The sequence below is a fragment of the Octopus bimaculoides genome, chromosome 20 (assembly GCF_001194135.2).
Source record: "Octopus bimaculoides isolate UCB-OBI-ISO-001 chromosome 20, ASM119413v2, whole genome shotgun sequence".
Classification (NCBI taxonomy): domain Eukaryota; kingdom Metazoa; phylum Mollusca; class Cephalopoda; order Octopoda; family Octopodidae; genus Octopus; species Octopus bimaculoides.
The window spans coordinates 26,374,930-26,396,606 of NC_069000.1; the positions used below are offsets into that span (position 1 = coordinate 26,374,930).

The following is a 21,677-nucleotide window of genomic DNA, read 5'->3' on the forward strand; positions in this document are numbered from 1 at the left end:
AGATAACTGGAAGTACAGAAAGAGATGATTGGTGGAAAATAAAATTGGAAGATATCATATTGAGAATGAGGGACAGATTTTAAAAGGAAGTGGTTCAAAGGAAAGGAGGCAGTAACTGGTTGCACAAAAAGGGTGAACTATGTGCAGATTCTACTCTCGTGATTACAGTAGCTGAATAATACCAGTTAGAAGAGCAGAGAAACAGGTGTTAGAAAGATGAGAATTGGGGAAAGCTTAAAGGGATATAGATTGAGTGAATGGTCAGGCCCCAGAGAGTGTACAGACAAAAACATAATGCTTTTAGGACCTCCGTATCGTCAAGATGGACAGGTCTTCTTGAGCACAGCAAATCACCAATCATCTTGGTCCTTTGTCATCTCCTCCATGAGGCTCAACAGCTTGAGATCAGCCTGTTTTGTCCCATGTATGTACAAATGGATAGATTCAAGATAAAACAAGGAAAGGCAGAAGGAGAGAAAAAAAGTCAGGTAGAAAGTCAAGAAAAGAAGAAAGAAAAATAAACATTACCAAACAATTTTTATTCCCAGTCATCAACACCAAATCTATTAGAAAAAGTTCTTGGTAATTTTGGTATTTGACAGGATGTTGATTCAAATCAAACAAAATAAATTAAAACCACAAAAAAACAAAAAAAAAACAGAACAGAGGGATAGAAAGAGCAGACAAAAAAATTATTCCCTCAGGTTAATTGCAAAATGAAATAGAAATGTTGAATCTTCCCAGTCATAAAATAAATCGAGTCATGTAACTTTTAATAAACTTTATATACATACATTATATGTGTGTGTGCAGGTATATCTATCTATATATACACACACATGCACATATATATTCTTCCAGGTCAGACAACTGCTTGTTTATGTACAAAAACATTGATCATCACATGGCCTGCTTTTTGAGGGAGGAGAAAAGATTTTGTTTTTCTTTCAAATTCTGAAAATTATTTTTCAATACGGCGTAAAGCTTGTTGTTGTTTGGTTTTTGTAAAAGTTTTTTGTAGAACGTATGCATCTGCTGGTTCAATTCTTTTGTAGTAATTCTTCTTTTCTTCAACTATTTCAAATCCAAATTTTTCATAAAACTTTATTGCTCCAACATTGTTCACTTGGACATGCCTGCAAGCAACAGAAAGACACACACCAGAGGTAAGCTAGCTACAAAGAAGGAAGTGGGGAGTAATTAAACACTTGAAATGAGTTAGTAATTTCCAGACTATTAACCTGCTCATTAGAACATATAGAGTAGTGATATTTATCTGCACTAGATTTCATTAAGTTTCATCTCAGATTGCCATCAGTTTCCTAGTTCAAATTCAGTTTGGAACAGTAGTCAGGAAAGAAGACATCAACCTGATAATGACTGGATATCAAACCAACCAAAACATTACAAGAGTTCACACTCTAAAGATAAGATTGATAACCTGGCAAAGTATATCTTACTAAAGGTGGTATTGTAATTGAAAGAAAAAACAGTGGCAATGATAATAACTAGCTGGACTCATGAGAAATGTTTCTATATTGTGACAGTTAAAGGCGGCAAGCTGGAAGAATCGTTAGCACGCCGGGCAAAATGCTTAGTGGCATTTCATGTCTTTACGTTCTGAGTTCAAATTCTGCCGCAGCCAACTTTGCCTTTCATCCTTTCAGGGTTGATAAATGAAGTAACAGTTGCACACTGGGGTCGATCTAAGTGACTGGGCCCTCTCCCACCCAAAATTTCAGGACTTGTGCCTATAGTAGAGAAGTATATTGCGACAGTTACAGAATATAGAAAGGGTAAAACTGATAACTATATAATCCAACCAAAATATCTGTTACACAAATGTAAACAGAATTACTATTTAGCCTTAAGATACATCATATATATTCAGAGAGCCCTCTCGGTTTAGTGATACAGAACGTTTTTCTTGTATTCTTTTGTTTCAGTCATTTGACAGTTGCCATGCTGGAGCACCACCCTTTAGTCGAAGAAATTGACCCCTGGACTTATTCCTTGTAAGCCTGGTGCTTATTCTATCTGTCTCTTCTGCTGAACAGCTAAGTTACAGGGATGCAAACACACCAACATCGGTTGTCAAACAATGGTGGTGGTGGGGGGACAAACAGAGACAGTCATATATGTATGTGTGTGTCTTTTAGTTTTTGTTTACTTATGCACATCAACAAATGAGCCAATTGAACAACTGTGTGGTTGTTCAATTTGCTAGAAACAACAGCCAAATCTCTCATACTATGCTCTTGATAGTATTAAGGAAAGGGAAAAATAGAATTAATATTTTTGATTTTGTTCAGCTCTATGAATTTAATTTTTTTTTTTTAATGCTTTCACCCATTACATGATACAAGAAACGAGAAAAATCCAGACCAAAACAGAAATTGTAACTTAACAAAAATATAGAAAGAGAAAGAAAAGGTATTCGAAAGCCAAAAGTAGTTTTTTTATAATTAAAACAAATTCAAAATTTAAATTTTGGAACATAAGACTTAACATGTTATCTGAGGTATGGCCAAATTCAAACGAGTAGAAGACCTAAAACAAATGTGTGTGTGTGTGTGTGGTTGGGCCTTTAATAGCCAGGGGTCAATTTCAGTTCAATTGTAGAAAAGAATTCAGCCACTCCATCTCACTTCCTCTCTCCTTTGCACACACATCAAATTTTCCCATTAAGATTATTGTTGCTTCAGTAGACCAGTAAGCATGGGTGTTGAGAAGTAATAATACAACACATAGGTAGTGGTTTCAAATCTCTTCCAGAAATTACAAGAGATCTTTAAGCGACAAAATTTTGTTCACCAATTTCTTTCTCTTAAGCATGACACACACATCAGGTACGTACAAAAAAGAATTGGCGTATTAATGTTATTATATTGATGATTCACAGACAATATTAGAGAAGAACATTTTACAACAAAAGGCCTTGTGTATCAGATAAGCACAACTTCTCCAAATTTACCTAAATATTACAGCTGCTTTTTCATGCTGGATGCCTTCCTTGTCATTAATCCTTTTAGTCACCTCTCATAACATCATGAACTTTATGGTAAAACCAAGATACACACAAACATTACTTAATATCTATAAGGCAATTTTGTTTGCCTTATCTTGCTCCTTACATGGCAAATTACAACAGGTGTAAAAATCATCATTAAAAATACAAACAATGGAACAAAGCTAACCAATGCAATGAAATTAAATTTAATTATATTTGAATGATAATTAAACCAAATTAGTTGACTATTGACTAGATCAGTCATACAATGGCATTCCCTAGATTGCCTCAATAATATTGATGCTTTGATATAAAGCAAGAAAGATACTTACAAGAAAACATTATCAAAGTTTCCATCTTCTTCACAGATTTTTAAAACATGATTCAACATCACTGTGCCTGAAAATGGAAGAAAAAGTTTGCAGCTAAAATGGTTTAAGGAAAAAAGTACATTTTCAAAATTTTATCTCTGAAATTGTATGTACTTGCTATTGATCATTTCTGATCACCACTGAATATCTATTCAACGTGTGGGAGAGGGAGGGTAGAAAGTTTAGAGAAATGCAAGACATTAAAAGAAAAACCTTGAGGGCAGAAATGAAGAGTCTCAGACAATGTGGTAGCAGATAAAGTAACAAAATTTAGAAGAGGATGAAATAAAAATTTATTTAAGGGTTGCAGAGAAAACTAAGAACATAAACCTAAATAATCAAAGAGAGAAACAGGAGTTCAATTTTCTACACTATGAAACAATGTCATCAAAATATGTGCTTCATTAATAGAACATTATAACAAAAAATGTTGCTGTTAAAGGTTGCACATGGAAAGACTGGATACTAAATAGTCAATACAGAAAAGATGTTTTGAATTAAGGGACTAGCTAATTCAGAAAAGTTAAGTTTGTTCAGAAGTAACAGATAGAATCTACAATGTTTTAGTCAGAGATAATATAAATAGTTCAGTAAAGCATCTCTGGCTAATAACTGCAGAGAGAAAAAACAAAAGAGTAATCAAAACATCTGAGAGAGTTTACTTCAAAGAAACGGAGTTTAATGAAAGATACTCTAACTCTTCAATATCACTGGCAATCCTTAACCCTTTCGTTACTATATTTCTGACCAAAATACACCCCTCATGAGTTTCAATTAAATTCTAAAATAATCATGAATTTAGACTAGTCTCATTAAACACCTGTAACTTTTTTATTTATCAACATATTAATGTGATATTTGGAACATAATTAAAGAAAGGGTTCTTAATCAATTCTATTGCATAATTTTTGTCTGAAAGTACTCCACGTACTGGGGTACTGCTAGTGTCTCTCACATGTAAATATTGGTTCAGCTTCACGAATCGTACTCGTTCATAATACTGGAAATATATTCATCGCCAAAAGGTTCCTGATCGCTCCAGTAATTTGTTATTCTAGGTAACTGTCTAATACCCATAATAATATTTATGGTAAAAAATGCCCGTATTTCATCTACAGCTGCAGGAAACCACAAGCTATCTTTTTTTTCCGGTTTGTTTACATTCTGCGTAACGGTTTGTTTCCGCAGTAATCATTTCAAACAAGCATGATAAAGAAGTCTAACGGTTTCGCTTCCTGAGAAAGACTATGGGTAGACCCTGTTTCCTCAGAAAAATTGTTAATAAAAATATTTTAAAAATCTTTTTCTGATGTAAAATCATCCTCGCTGTCGCCGTCGCTGCTTTCAGTTTCGGATACAGAGGTATCCGATTCATTATCGTTCACCATGTGCTTTTGTAGCTCATTCATTCTTTTCTTCGATATTTCCATATCTTCTGTTGAAAAACCTTCAAAGTTGTTTTGTTCCAATGAATAAACATTCACACATTCTTGTGATCAGAAAATTGATGATTAGTCACAATCAGTGCTGAACAAGTAAATCTGTAATACACAGTTGCTGAAAATAGGTACCATACCTACATTATGATAAAATGGTTAGAAAGGTTTTTTTCAAGGTGTAAAATGACATTTCAGAATAATACATATCAAAATAGATTTAAAACAACAACAAACAAAACTATTGCATATATGCATATAAAATAAAACATTGTGAGTGCAGTAATTTACAGCCAAATAACATCCCAATACCACTCATCCAAAAAGTGAGAACAGCAACTATATTCGGATAGAATGAGTCAAAAGTTAGAAGACCACAAAACAGCCCAAGCATCAAGGTTTGAATACATTGCATCAGATAAACCACACCATGTTCTAGTGTAGTCTTAAGCCAATATTCTAATTGAATGGTGTCCAGTAGAGTGTACAAACAACTTACCGATTCCCAGCCGTCTGTAAGGAAATAAGCAGCCTAAAGTCATTATGTACAATCTGCGCTGTGTTGCAGAGTTATCCACTCGGCAACACACAGCACCAACGACAATGTCATTGAAATAGGCTGGAAAAGAAGGAAGAAAAAAAAAATTACTTTAGCATTGAATTACATCAATTGGCATAAATTATACAAGGCAAGTTTAAATATCAATATATAATCTATTATTAAGTGACAAAGCCTAGTGGATGGATACTGGATAATCAGTTTCACCCTCTTTGGTTCAAATTCACCATTAGGCAGTAAGCATATATCTAAGAAGAGGTAACCAATATTCAGGGAACATAACCTGCAATATTGGCCCCTTAGATTCATTGTTCATTATTTCAATGATATCCACATAAAAAGCACCAAGTCCACTCTGCTGAGTGGTTAGTGTTAGGAAAGGCATCCAGCTGCAAAAATCCTGCCAAAACAATCACAGAAGTCTGGTGCAGGCTTCAGCCTGGCTGGCTCGTGGTACCGTCCCACCCATGCTACCATGGAGCATGGACACATGAATGATGATGATGAATAGGTGGCAAGACAGCAGAACCATTAGAGCTTCAGAAAAATGCCTAATAGTATTTGTTCTGGTTCTTTACATTCTGAATTCAGGTCCTGCTATGATCAACTTTGCCTTTCCTCCTTTCAGGATTGATAATATAAAGTACCAGTCAAGCACTGAAGCCAATAGTATCAACCTCTACCCTTCAAAATTGCTGGCCTTGTGCATAATCAGAAACCATTATATCAGTGATATAATGATTTATATAATGATAATGCAAATTCCTTACTAAGGAGGCACAAATGAAAAGTAAACAGTTGAATCCACCCAATATATTTCTATAATCCCAAATGAATGAAGGTCAATACTGACCCTAGCAGTATTTGAATTTGCATAAAAAAGGAGTGAAACTAGATATTGTAAATTATTTAGTCAAACATAAGCTCCCTAACTCACAACCCACTGGAAATATTTTTTATGTAATATGATCAGGTTTTTTATGTTAGTGACACAACTGAATTGAAATGGCCACAAATAGAAGCCCTTTGAGGCTAAGAAGTTTGTATTGTAATATACACAATTCTTGGTTCAATTCCACTAAATAAGTTTCAATCAAAGCAAAACAAAAATCACAGCACTGGCTTTTAAATTTATATCATACACTTGGTGGAGAGAAACTGTGCCGAATCCTACTGGATATCTCATCCAGTAAAGTGTCACATAATGAGTAGTTCTCTCATAGGAAACAATAGAACAATTGAAACCAAGAATAAAAGAATTAAATCCAAACTGTGAACTTGCAGTACCCAATACTTTGCATCATACTGGTATATACTTGGCTTTGGACAGATAAAAGGCCATGTTAAACTCAACAGTTACCAAACTATTTTGCACACGTGTATGTGCACATAGTTTATTTAGAGGGGCAGTGTTCTACATTTTTGCTTAAGGTTCTGAGACAGATGGAAAGTGATCCTCAGACTGGGGACTAGACCCATATGCTTGCACTGTTAAAATCATCCAAAGGCTAAATGGTGATTTTTAAGTTTACCTTTCCAAACAGGGATAGCCTATTTGGGGGGCTTCTCTACAGTTTTCATCTCTCAACTTTTGCTTAAAACTTTAGAGCAAGGTCCATACTCAGTAAGAAGGTCTTATCTCTCAAGTATCCTATTCAGATACTTTATACTGGTTCACTGTATTTTCAATCCCAAGAGTGATATTGTTTGTACAACTCAAAGAAAAACAAACACCACAAAGTAATTTTTAAGATATACATACACACATAGATACAACTGGTTTCAGTATAGTACCCAGATATGAAATTCCACCTACAAGGCATTGATGGACATAAGGATATGAAAGAAAACACTTGCTCCAAAGTGCTGCTCAATGAGACCAAGCCTGGATTCATGGTTGTGAATCAGTCATGCCTACACCTATTTTTTGTTAAGTAATAAACATTAAATATCACTGAAAACATTCTCAGACTGCTGATCATATTCTTTCTGCTCATTTTCAATTGTTTAGTTTCTATTCAGAATCAAGTTGCAGTCAAAAAGTTTACTTTACCTAAACACATACACACACAAAAAAATGTTTCAACAACTTCTCTATCTTTTTCATCCTGGCATGGTTTAGATAAGATTTACTGAGACAGTATTCAACAACATGATACCCTCCATTACTGGAGATGTAAACATAAAATCAATATTGCCCAAACATTGTCAGTGCTAAGACATGCAGGAAATAAATGTTCGTGCACACACAATGAGCCTTCACATGGTTTTTATCTACTAATTTCATTGTTTTTATCTACTAATTTCAATCAGTAAACAAGTCAGCTCAAGCTATATAGAAGGCACTTTTCCAAGGTGTTACAAGGTGAAATCACATAGTTACAAAGTGAAGTTTGCAACCACACAACTATACCTACACCTAATAACTCTAAAGTAACCATTCAACTGTGAAATGGAAACTTTTGTAAATCAAGTTGAATGAAGTGATCAATCTAAATTAAGTGCCATGTCCAAAGGAATAAGAGAATGGAAAGTTTTTAAAGCACAAATAAGAGAGAGACTGTCCAATCCTTATCACAACTTTGACAAAGCCATGTGTATCGCTATTCATAAGAACACAAATTACAAGGAGAAACTCACCAAGTTTTGCTAATTCACCCACTTCCAAGACATCTTTGTAGAATTTATCATTATATGTTACAGGAAAAACATACTGATTAAGGCGTTTCAGCTGCTTGATGTTATGGGCAGTAATGTCTCCTAACTCAATACGTCCCCTATAATGAAAAAGAGAAAAACACAAGTCTCATTAGTTCCAGAGACTGAAAAACTTGAGAGAGAGAGAGAGAGAGAAGCTGACAATAACAGAAAAGCTAATTCATATCTACTTGTTTATCAGCGTATGAATCTGATTTTATGCACAAAAATTTAAAATAACCCAATACGTGTATATGGAGGAATCATGTAAAATTTATTGTTTGTATGGTTTGCACACTTTCTTTACATTCTGTAGCCATACTTACACTGCATGCTTAAAATACTTTATGTCTGGAATTAGCAGCATTAATACATAACATGCACTAAAGCAATTTCCCACTGAGGATCAAGAAGTGTCTAGTATTTTATTAAAACCAAATCAGTAACACAAAGCATTACTTTTCATTTTTCCCTCTAGGTCATATTAATACACAGTACCGTGCAAAAGTCTTTGACCACTTTAAACTATTGTAAATTTCTACTAATTGCCAACTTATAAGTGGATGTTCCGCATTGCGGTAACACCTTCATCAAGAGAGTCTGGCTGATGAAGGTGTTACTGTATTGAAAGACTGGCCAGCTCAGAGACCTGACTTCAAGCAAATATGGATAGAACTAACGAGAAGAGTTTGTCAGAAGAACCCACATGATCTTGAAGAGTTGTGGGAGCTAGCCACAGAGAATGGCATCTCATACAAGTGAAGATGGTGAAGGATTTGTACTGCATCTCTTCCCAAATACATTGAAACAGTTATTCAAGCAAGGGAAGCCACACAAAATATTAACAATGTACAGGAACTTCTTGAAATGAACATTATGTAATAAATTTTCATTACAGATATTTTTGTTTTAAAACACTGGTTTATGTCAGGTGGCTGAAAACTTTTGCACAGCCATTTTTGGTGATCGTTTCTCATTCAGAACCCCTACTACAAAATATAATGATTAGGTATGGAAATGACTCCAACAGGGCCAATGTTTCATCTGTAAAAAAACACAATACAAAACATCCACTTATAAGTTGGCAATTAGTAGAAATTTACAATAATTTAAAGAGGCCGAATACTTTTGCATGGTACTCTATTAAACATAAATTCTGGCATATTTTGCCATAGATCAGAGGTACTCAACCATTTTTGTTTCGCAGTACACCAGTTACATATTTTATTTTTGAATTGTCGTACATGACAGAACTTCATTTTAAGACCGTGTGCTGGAAAGTAACCTTTTCCAATTATAAGCATTGTCATACCAACTTGAAGGGCATATAAAATTCTTACAATCTCTCATAATTCTTTCATCTATATCTATTGACATCCCAATATAGCTACATATTGCATCATTCAGAGTTGCATCTCATCAATTTCATTGGCCACCTCATTCTCAAATATAACTTGCAGTATATCTTTACAAAACAGGCTTGATTAACTTAATGATGTGATCCCCATTTGCAATGTTCTGAAGCAACAAAATTTGCTACTAGAGCCCTTTCTAAACCCTTGCTTTCCTTAATTTAAATAGAACACTTGCTTTTTAAGATTAAGATCCATGAGCCCCTTCACGTAATCAACAGGCTTTTCCACCAAATGAGAGTAACTAGTTTTCAGAAACTTATGTGCATTTTTCCAAGCTCTTGGTACCATTAAGCTTGGCTGACATTATGTTATTCTCATTCATTCAGTCACAAGAATCATTTATTGATGTATACGGTCTGAAAATACTGAATTTTTATTGTCACCAGTGAATCACAAGTTCTTTACACCAAATTTATCTATTCTGGCTGAACTTCAATCCAAAGTGCAAAGATTTAACTGTTTAAAAATGCGAATTGAATTACAAGAGAACTAACTTTTGGATTCTTTTAATCACTATCATCCTCAATTTAACATCCATTTCTCCATGCTTGCATGGGTTTGACAGAGACAAATTTTCTATGGTTGGATGCCTTTTCTGTTCCCAACCTTCAGTTTTCAAATAAGGAAAAATTTATCCATGGCCAGACATGTTTTCTTGTAAGACTGGAAATGAAGATCATCACTTATATGATGGTGACATTCATTTACAACTATCACATGATGTCAAGACAAGGAGACACAGACGTACAATGAACTTCTTTCAGTTTTTGTCTAGCACATTCACTCACAAGCTTTGGTGAGCCCAAAGCTATAGTTGAAGATACTTGCCCAAGGTGCCATGCTAAAGTCAAAATCATATAGTTGAGAAGCAAACTTCTTAACCACACAGCCATGCCCTATGCCTTTAGAGTTACAAAAAAAAGGGACGGGTATTTCTGGCACCCCTAGACAATTCCCAACACTTCAGTTGAGGTTTACCTGTCTGAGGTAAACCTAAGTTAAATCTGGAGTAGACAAACCTATGTCGAATACATTCAGTCCACCATTATAAATACATACAAGACATATAAATCAATGTGGGAGATTCCATGTGGCTGCTCAACGAGATAGAAATACTAGCCAAAACCCTTAAATCACCGCCTACCATTGAGAAAAAAAAAAGAAAAACAAAAGGACCTTACATAATGCAATCCTCAAATAAGACAAGTCAGATGGCTAGAATGTTTTCACCATAGGCTTGCTTGATCAAAGTTGGCCTACAATTACACAACATTCTGGATAGTCTATATACTATAAAGTAACAAAATCATATATTGTACACTCCAAGTCCTTTATATTATGCTTATATTTCTAAACCTAATATACAACACAAACTTTCTTTTTCATTTCCTTCATCTTCCTGCCCACTTACGATGCTCAGCTATTCAAATTCATAAGACTACTCAAGTGAAGACCAGGTATTCAGAGAAACTAAAATATCCTTAATTACTTTCAACTGTTCTATAAACTGTTTTGCTTAATGCCTACTCTACCCCTCCCATTATGTTCCTATTTACTCACTAACTATTCTTGACCATTTGAATTTTGTCCACTGTATAAAGCCATGAGCATTGACTTCCTTGTAATGTAGTTCCAACCAAATACCAGAAATCTATCTTGATTCACTCCCCTGGTAAATAACATGGCTTCAACTTCCCCTCTGAGTCTACCATTATATTCTTCTGTATTATACACACATCTTGTATTTGACACTGCTACCACTCCCATATCAGGTAACTGAGACTACATACCCAAATATAATAATAATAACACCCTGCTCAGAAGAAACTGTGGTCTGATACAGACAGAAAACTATTATAAAATAACAGTTCGACTAGAAAAGTACTTAGGAACAAAAAGTGGAAAACTACTAGATGTAATAAAGCAACACAAGAAAACCCATCTTACTATATACAAGGAGGCGACAAAATACAAAACAGAAACAAGCTACACTGATACACTGACCTCAGATGACAACATAGCAGAAATGGTCAAAGAGGCTAAAAGCAACATGAAAACAGACCTACAAAACATACTAAAGAAGTGGAGAGAAAAACCACTCCATGGCCAATACCCTGCAAGGCTTGACAGAGAAGAAGTGAGCCTAAGTAAAAGCCAGCAATGGCTCAAAAACACTGGACTAAAAGCTGAAAGGAATGACTGATTTTCACTGACTACAAACTATAAAAGCAAAACAATGAAAACAGGCCCTAACATCAAATGCAGAATGTGCAACCAGCACAATGAGACAGTTGACCACATCATCTATGGCTGTCCAGTCCTTGCCTAATCTGAATATATATATAGACACAACCAAGTAGTTATATCCATTGGACAATATGCCAACATTACAACATAGAAACCCGACAATAATGGTATAAATATATGCCAAACAAGGTACAAGACAAAACCTGGCCACAATCATCTGGGATATGCCTGTTCAAACTAACAAAGAAATAAAAGCTAATCACCCAGACATAATAATCAAGAATTGGAAAAGAAACACCTGCTTATTGATAGACATTACAGTCCCTTCTGACCAAAATATTGTCCAAAAAGAAGTGGGGAAATTGTCAAAGTACAAAAGACCTTGAAATTGAAGTATTCAAGATGTGGGGCATGAAGTTGAAAACGATACCAGTAATAATTGGAGCATTGAGCATGTTAAAAAAAACATATGAACAAAAATGTAGAAGCTGTACCTGGATTATCAACACTACACACTATTCAAAAAATAGCTCTGCTAGGAACAGCCTACATCTTATGCAAGATGCTATCAATTCAATAATATAACCCAAACAAAACAATCCACAAACACAAGATGCACTCTATATAGCAAATATCAAATAAAATAAACTACCACCAGCAGGCAAATAACTCAACATATCACACACACAACACATAAAAAAAGAAAAGAAAAAGAAAAAGAAAAGAAACTGATGCAATACAATAGAGGGAAGAGTTTGTACACTCCCAACAGAAAGAAACACACAATGCTGCATATACCCCAGCAATACAGAGGTGTAGCAGATGATACAGTAGAAATTTACCTGAAACCACTAAATGTTGAATAATAATAATAAATACCCTGATGCAATACCATGCAGTAGCTCTCATGGTTTCTGATCAGTTGTGTATATGTGTGCATGTGCACACATACAACTGATTGGAAGTGTTAACATGTACATGCTTTGTCTTGGTGTAAAAGATGGGTTACAGCAAATATTCTGCTCAATACCACAGATTTGCTTGTCAGATGTTTGATCACAACCAGTTGAGCATGTCCCTTGGTGGCTGACGATATGTGCATCTCTGATCATAAGTAGTGGGTAGCATCATAATCACATTTTAAGAATTCTTTGGAGTTTGAATAATTCACCCCTGGAAACCTGGGTGTTTCATTCATCATCCTTAAACAACCATTATTCAAGGACCTTTTGAGTGGGATTGGTTACTCAGCTTCGTCACCATGTCGTGCATATATGGTTGTGACACATGTGCCTGGTGTACCCCAGAGTCATTTTGATTGTGTGTGCTGCTTTCCCACGCTACAATGTTGATATCAGCTGTAAACAGCTTACATGATAGATAGTGTGAATTACCTGCTACCCCCAGTCAGTTTCAAAACCTCAGAACTGCCATCATCAATGTAGGTCAGAGGAGATTGTGGAGCAAAACTGAGTGGAGGTATGCAAGAGTAAAGATGAAAAGGATCCTTAGCCAAACTCCTCGCAGGCAGGAAACAATGATAAAATTTTCTGGGTGAGTGAAAGCAATGGTAGAGCTGGTGTAGGCATACTGTGAGTTGAAGATAGATAGATAGATAAGGTAATAAGGGTGTGATAGGATAAAAGTGAGACTAGCTATCAACAATTGCATTATTTTTTTTCCACATACACCCCTCAACCAGTAGTGGCAGATGACCAAGACAGTTTCTAAGACCCTTCTCCAGATTATCATGACAATCAACAACCTAATTGTTGTCGTTGGCAACTTCAAGAGCCTTGTTAGTTAACTCCATGTTAATGATGTCATGGAGACTATAGCTATCATACAAGAAACAAAGGTCTAAGATTCCTGCAGTTCAGTGATGCAACTTATATAACACTTGGCAACAAAGATTAGAGGCTAATGACTTTTAGAATCAGATGATTTGGAAGCCGAAGAACCTGCAATTGGTTACTGGTTTCAAGAAAATCTAATTGATGTATATGTTGTAGGAAAGTTCTATTCATTTCTTGGGCCATTAAGAAAATACAGGTCATTATTGAGTACTCTATACTTATACTCCCTCATCCACCCATTTCTGGTCCTGTTGCTGTCCTGTTCCAATCCTTAGGTTACTCTCCACATTTACTATGTACAAAACACCCCCAGCACCTCCTTTGTGCCAATCCCATGACGGAAAGTGCCGTCCATTCTCTCTAGGATGATTTGTGAGACAATCTCTCTAGAGTTGGTATTATGAAAACTGCACAAAGCACACTGTAAAGTGATCAGCAAATGAGCAGAGAAGGAACAAGGTTGTGAAGTCCCCTCAACACCGTGTCACAAAAAACTGCTCTATTGTTGGTGGCACAAAATGATGCACCCAGTATACTCTGTAAAGTGGTTGGTAATAGCAAGACAACTCAAATTAAGAAAACAAGCTAAATGACATGTACAAGCACCAGTCTATGGTGCAGCACCCAATATGGAAAGACTTGGACTATAATAACCCAACCAACTTATTCTAGCATGGAAAGTAGATGTTCATGTCTAGAATGATATTGTAGGGTAGGCGTGAGAGGCTGGATCTGGCCAGTTTGTACCTAAAAAAATGGAGGATATTTAAGCCTGATATGACCAGTTTAAATGCTAAAGGATTAAGGTTACACTTGTCTGCAGAATGCTTAGCCCACTTACATGTTAAGTCAATAAACAAGTAACTCAGTTGATTGAATAACTGACTCACTGAAACTGAGAGAGAACAATCCATCCATATATACTACAGATACACCAATACACATATTACACAACTTTAATAATAGTGTGTTAATCTTAACAAGCATAACCGACCATTTCTAGGCAGGACTATTCATTCAACATATCCCAGTTCATCTATAAATTCATGTAAACGTTGTGACTTCATGAAAATACAAATTGATAGTGGTTTTGATTTCAGTCCTACTGCATGGCACTTTAGGGATGTCTTCTTATTAAGCCCTAGACCCACCAAAGTCTTGTAAGTGGATTTGGTTGACAAAAACTGAAAGAAAATTGGCCCAGCTCAATAAAGTGGACTTTGTGTGTGGCGGATGTGCAAGAGTAATGAACACTAAAAAAACATACAAGAAATAGATTTCCTTGAGTTTTCAGGAGGAACCTTAAAAGTAGTAGATACTTTCTGTTACACTGGTGGCCTAAAGTTGCTGGAATAAGAATAGGATGGAGATGTTCAGAGAGCTATTAGCTCTGTTGGCAACAAAAGGTTTCTGTCTTTTAGAGTAAAATGCAGAATGTATGACGCTTGTGTATGAACAGCAAGGTTATATAGTAGTGTTTCATGGGCTGTGAATGTAGAGGGCATGTGAAGGTTTGAAAGAAACAAAGCTAGCATGCTCCACTGGATGTACAAAGTCAATGTGCATGTGTGACAATGTGTAAATATGTTGTGAGAAAAACTGATCAGATATAGAGTACAAGAGAGAAAACTATGCTGGTATGGTCATAAGATGCAGATGGATGAGGAAAGCTGCATAAAGAAGTACCAATTGCTGAACATGCCTGGAACCTTGGAGGAGGGAGATACAGGAAGAAGTGGTAAAAAAATGACTTTCAGATGTTGAGCCTCACATCGATGACAAACGACCAAGACGATTGGTGATTTACTGTGCATGAGAAGACCGGTGCATCTATGCAAAAACAAGGTCCTAAAAGCATGTCATCTATGTCCCTGCACATACCCCAATAACTCATCTTCCTTACACTCCTCTTTCACCTGTGTTCACCATTCACTGCATTGCCCTCTCCTTTTTCACTTTCGTGAACTTACCTAACCATGCACTCTTTCCAATCATTACTTGTATACACCTCCCTCTAACTTAAGAATATGCCTCAACATCTTTACCACTATCTTCTCTTCTTTCTCTACAGCAAGACATCTATTTCAGTCCCCTGTATCATACTTTAACCTCTCATCACTACCTTCCTCAGTACCATCCCCATCTCAGTTGAGGATATTGCCGTGCAAGTTACTTGATGACATTGGTGGTGCCACTAGGAAGTGGCATTTAACCATAGAAATCATGCCAAAGCAGACAGTGGAATTTGGTGCAGTCCCCTGGCTTGCCAGCTCCTGTCAAACTGTCTTAGCCATACCAGCATGAAAAACAGACATTAAATAGTGATAATATATATATATGGTTAGCCAAAAAGTTCATTAGTTTTCGTCAGCATTAAACTTTAAGCACTTTAATAAGTACCTAACTTTAGTCTGTTCTTTGTCCATGTGCACACATTAAATACAATGCAGATCAATGCAAGCTTGCAATGAGAAATGTTGTATTTTGTGTGCTTGGGAACATATTGAAAATGTAGAGTTGAAACAAACATTATTGACATCTCATGTTTTTCTTTATTTTACAATAAGGGAAGAAAGTGGCAGAAACCTGCAAGAAGACCCTCATTACAGGACCAGGATGATTGCAGATATTCTCCAAATATCCAAACTGAGTGATGAAAACCATCTGCCTCAACTTAGTAACACCAGTAGGTTTGATGTTGGAGTCCCACATCAGCTGAATGAGGCTAACCTTACTCAACAAATTTCCATCTGTAATTCATTGAAGATACATAAGCCTTATTTGAGGAGAATCTTGATGGGATGAAAAATGGATCGTCTGTAAAAATGTGAAGTGCAAACAATCATGGGGAAAGCATGGTGAACCACTATAAATGAACTTCAAAGTAAGTTTTCACCCAAAGAAGGTTATGTTTACAATTTGGTGGGATTGGAAGAGTGTTGTCTTTTATGAGCTTCTTCCTACAGACAGGATCATCAATTCAGATATATATTGTGACCAGCTGGACAAATTAAATGAAGCGATCCATCAGAAACATCCAATACTTGCTAATTGCAAGGGCATTGTCTTGCATTACAGAATGTCAGACTGCATACTTCGCAGATGTGGCATAATTTACTGGGTCTTGGCTGGAAAATTTTGCCATATCCTTCATATTCAACCATACACCTTCAGATTTCCACCTGATTTGTTTTCCTCAAAATTCATTGAATGGACAGAACTTCAACGTTGAAGAGGATGTAAAAATTCACCTGGAAGAATTTTTCATCAGTGAAGACAGGAAATTCTTTGAGCAGGGAATAACAGATCAGCCCACAGGATAGCAGAAGAAACTGGAATGAAACGGTAATTATATCATTGATCGAATAAGTAACTGTTTAAAACTTGTGTCATATTTTCACTTGAAAAAAGAAAAAAATTTAATGGGACTTTTTGGCCAAACCAATATATATGTGCAGACATGGCAGCATGGGTAAGAAGCTTGCTTCCTAACCATGTGATCTTGAGTTCAGGCCAAAGCTTTAAGTGGATTTGGTAGATGGAAACCGAATGAAGCCAGTTGTGCATATGTAAATGTGTGTCCTACCACTGCCTGACAAGTAGTGCTGGTTGGTTATGTCCCCTGTAACTGACCAAGTCAGCAAATGGTGCATATCGAATAAGTACTAGACTTAAAAAATAAACACTGGGATTAATTTGTTTGACTAAACCCTCCAAGGTGGAGTTCTAGAATGACCACTGACCAATGATTGAAATAAGATATAGCGTGCATGTGTACAAACACACATGGTGTTCGGGCTAAATTTGACGCTTTATCTCACCTTTTCTTCAGGAACAGCTTGATATATTGGTGAACAGTCATTGCCATTAGAGAGCATAAATATTAAATTAGTAGTTGAGAAAAAGTTAGCTGACAAGGAGTACAGGAAGTCATCTGCATATTGTAAAAGAGTTAACTGTATCATGTTGCTGAATGCTCTCTGAACACTTAAAAAGTGAACGGCTTAAAAAGATGTAAGATGTGGTATGAACAGCTACAATGTAGACTACAAAGTTGTGGCCAGGAGGAAAAGATACAATAGGTGTTGTGATTGAATCCACATGTTGGAATTCATCTCCACATCTTTTAACAGAGTCTTAGGCTCGATTCAGATGGCTGTGTGAAGCTGCTGAAGACTATGGTCAAACCATGGCTGGGTAGGGTTGCTGCTGGAAGGCCACATGTACAGCACCAGGATTCAGCTTCTTGCCATACCTCCAGAAAGAGTAAGAAGTGATTGTTGGGGAGTTTCTACAACTTCACCAGCCCCAATTTCTAGCCTCCTAATTTCCCAGAGAATAGTTGAGAAAGACACCAACCACTCTGCTTGCAACACCAAGGCTGGGCTGGTGGCCAAGATCAAGGTGTTCTAAGATCTTCCCAGGGACACAGTGAGGAACATATGCACCAGGTTCCAGAGCCACTTTAAGGGAGTGGTGTAAGTTGAAGGTGACTACTACAAGCAAACTTATCTCCTAGCCCTAATCAAGTTCATATTTTCTGATTTTTCAAAAATACTTTTACTTTAAAATGGAATATTGTATTTCCTTTTCTATTTATGCAAACTGTAAAATTTAGCCTAAAGACCATGTGTGTATGTGAGAGAGAGGGGCACATGTTTGTGTGTGTGAAAATACAGGTGTGTTAGAAGATTGGAGTCATGCAAGCAACACTAAAATTGTCCACAGACATGGACAAAGTATGCAGGTGATTTAAACTACTCATAGCAATTGGTATCAGAAGCTTAAATCAACTGCTTATTAATTACTTGTGTATTTTTTGCTAAAAAGAAAGCAAGTATTCAAGACCACAATGAATAGAAACTTCTTACACATTCAAATTTTAATATAATTCTGTTTGTATCAAAATGAGGTTTTCGAGTGTTTTCTTATTTGAGATTCAAGACTGAAGCAATCATGAAACCTCTACCATTCACCGTGACACACATTCCTTTCGTTACTGCTCTAATTTGTTTTCTTTGAAAATAAGGAAAGATTTTCTTTGAGGTATCTTTTACTTGGTTAAGTCACTGGACTTTGACCATGCTGGGATCCCGGCTTAAAAAGTTAGTGATGAATGAATCAACCCCAGTACTTATTTTTTAAAGTCAGGTACTTGTTGTGTCAGTGTCTTTTGCTGAACAGCTAAGCTATGGGGATGCAAACAAACCAACACTGGTTGTCAAGTGGTGGGGTGATACAGATACATGTACATATACTTGCATATACATATATATACACATGTATGCTCACGTACACACTCATGTATACATATATGTATATATGAAGGCTTCTTTACCAGTGTAATCCAAGCACTGCAACACTGATAAAAGAAGTGTGAGGACCACAAGGGAGACTATGTTGAAAAATAAACCTCATTTGGTTATATTCCATGAGAGTATTTTGGTGAGTATATGCTTGTATATACCTATGTATATGCACAGGCATATCACCATCATTTAACGTCCACTTTCCATGCTACCATAGGTTGGACAATTTGACTAGGGACTGGCAAACCAGATGGCTACACCAGACTCCAATCTGATCTGGCAGAGTTTCTACAGCTGGATGCCCTTCCTAACGCCAACCACACCGAGATTGTAGTGGGTGCTTTTTACATGCCACCAGCACAAGAGCCAGTCCAGCAGTACTGGCAACGGCCACGTTCAAATGGTGTTTTTTTACATGCCATCTGCACAGGAGTTAGTCCAATGTTTTGTTCACATGCCACCAGCACAAGTGCCAGTAAGGCGAAGCTAGAAACGATCGCGCTGCTCTGGCAGTGAGTATATACATATATAGACATACACAAACACACAGGCACAGTATATATTTATATATAAATACACATATATACAGATGCATATAATATACATACACATACAGGCACATGCATATATTTATTTATATACACATATACAGACGCATATAAATACATACACACACACACACACACACATACTTGAAGTCTTCAGTAACATTCAATTTAGAACTGCTGAAACAAACAGTTCAATATCACTTGATTGATTGAAAGATATGTATTCCGTTTTCTTGATATTTGTGTGCAGTCCAATTTTAGCAGCTGATCTTCCCTGCTGAGCAACTGTTGTGCTTAATCTATTTCATCTGTGAAGTCCAGGTCTGTGATGATTACTGCTGGTATTGAACAAATTACATTAGCAAGACTGTTGTAGTGTTCTGCATTATGTGAACCTTCAACTGGGGCATAGCAAGGTTTCCACCTAAGTTTGCGGCCAAAATTCTGTTACTGACACACGATGCTGCTGAGTGCTATTTTAGTATTGATATCAAGGAGGATTCCTACACCACCACATGCAATACTGCTCTCATTTTGCCATACTGATGTGATTTTTTTCCAATTGGGTGCACTCTTTCTCATCTTTTTGCACTATTTTGTGATCAACTACTGCTAGGATGTTCATGCAATTTCCGGATAACTCGGAAAATTTGAGCCTTTTATGCTCCAACTGTATGGTGCATACATTTCTAGTACCTATGTTTAAAGTTCTTTTGGCTTTCATTAATTGACCAGGTTTAACATGTTGATCTTTGCTGTCAGCCACATCTCTTCCATCAGAGTGTGATGATGCAGCGTCATAAGTACCAGATAAACCCTGGCATGCATTGACAACAGGTTGTAGATTAGGGGGCTTGCACCCTAGTGCAATTAGTAAATCTTATCATTTTGGCCTAAATAATGACAGGGGTCGTATACTGTAGATTGCATTTCTTCATTAGTGGAGACAGGATCTCCTTTGGTGAGTGTTATGGCAAGAATCATGACACCCTGTGAGAATGGACTAGCTGTACTTGTATAAGTAGCAGCGTATTAGACTGAGAGCGAGAGATGAGAAATCGCAAGAAGTCGAAAAGGGTCATTCGCGAGTTCGTGGATCACAAGAAACTGTTGAGAAGTTGTTATAGTCCATTGAGAGTTGTTTTGGATTGGTTACAGTTGTTGGCAGAATATTTGGGAAAACATCAAGTGGAGATGGTTGGTGTCTACCCTGTTCCGTGGTACTATATATCTCACTGTATTAGTGTAAAACACTAAGGTGACGTATACAGAAACCACATTATAAAAGTGGCGATGAGTGATTTGAAGCTTACATTGGTCATTGATGATTTTTATGATACAAGAAATTCATTAATTATGGAAGACTTATTAGCTGACATATTACAGTTGCAAAAGCAACAGCAGTTGCACCAACAACTATAACACAATCAGTTGCAGGAATTGATGTTGAAGTCGGGAAACACTACAAGTTTGTTTTTGCCAGACAGTGTAGTGAGTGTTATAACTTAATTTAGTTATAACTCAGAAGATATGAAGAAATCTTCAAGGAAGAATGCAAGTGTTGGACAGACGATGAAAAAGTGAGACTTCTGTCACTGAAACTAGGTCCTTCAGAACATGAAAAATACTGCAATTCTATCTTGCCTAAAAAAACAAGTGAATTTCAGGAAACGAATTGCTATCCAAAATGTTCAGCGATAAGAGTTCCCTGTCTAACACTCACTAGGAATGTTTGAACTTAGTAAAAGAAGGGATGAAGATTTTGTCAGTTATGCCGGAATCGTAAATAAAATGTGCAAAAAATTTTAACTGAAGGAATTGTTCAAATGTTTCATCCTTGTGCAAGGGTTGACAGCAAACAAAAATGCAGAAATACGTGCATGGATTCTTACAAAACTAAAAGAGGAGTGCCAAAATTTAACCCTGCAGGCAGTAGCAGAGGAATGCCAAAGAATTATCAACCTGCGACAGGATGGAAAGATAATAAAAAAAAAAATTGTCAAATACAGGCATGTCATCATCATCATTGTTTAACGTCTACTTTCCATGCTAGCATGGGTTGGACGCTTTGACTGAGGACTGGTGAACCAGATGGCTGCACCAGGCTCCAATCTGATCTGGCAGAGTTTCTACAGCCGGATGCCCTTCCTAATGCCAACCACTCTGAGAGTGTAGTGGGTGTTTTTACATGCCACCGGTACGAGGGCCAGTCAGGCAGTACTGGCAACG

The 21,677-nt window shown here is 36.5% G+C and overlaps 1 protein-coding gene across 2 annotated transcripts in view; it reads right to left on the bottom strand.

Moving 5' to 3' along the window:
• Positions 1 to 520: 520 nt before the first annotated feature.
• The window catches only part of LOC106871775 (N-alpha-acetyltransferase 50), a 31,214-nt gene continuing 10,057 nt past the window's right edge, over positions 521 to 21,677 (bottom strand). Inside the window, exons 2-6 of one of the 2 annotated variants that reach the window (XM_014918416.2) lie at positions 16,843 to 16,923; positions 8,017 to 8,153; positions 5,317 to 5,436; positions 3,343 to 3,409; positions 521 to 1,136 (exon numbers count right to left, since the gene is read on the bottom strand). In XM_014918416.2, the coding sequence (XP_014773902.1) occupies positions 962 to 1,136; positions 3,343 to 3,409; positions 5,317 to 5,436; positions 8,017 to 8,153; positions 16,843 to 16,859 (516 nt within the window). In that variant the 5' untranslated portion in view covers positions 16,860 to 16,923 and the 3' untranslated portion in view covers positions 521 to 961. The remainder of the gene's footprint in view (positions 1,137 to 3,342; positions 3,410 to 5,316; positions 5,437 to 8,016; positions 8,154 to 16,842; positions 16,924 to 21,677) is intronic. The other variant, XM_014918417.2, reaches the window with a different exon arrangement.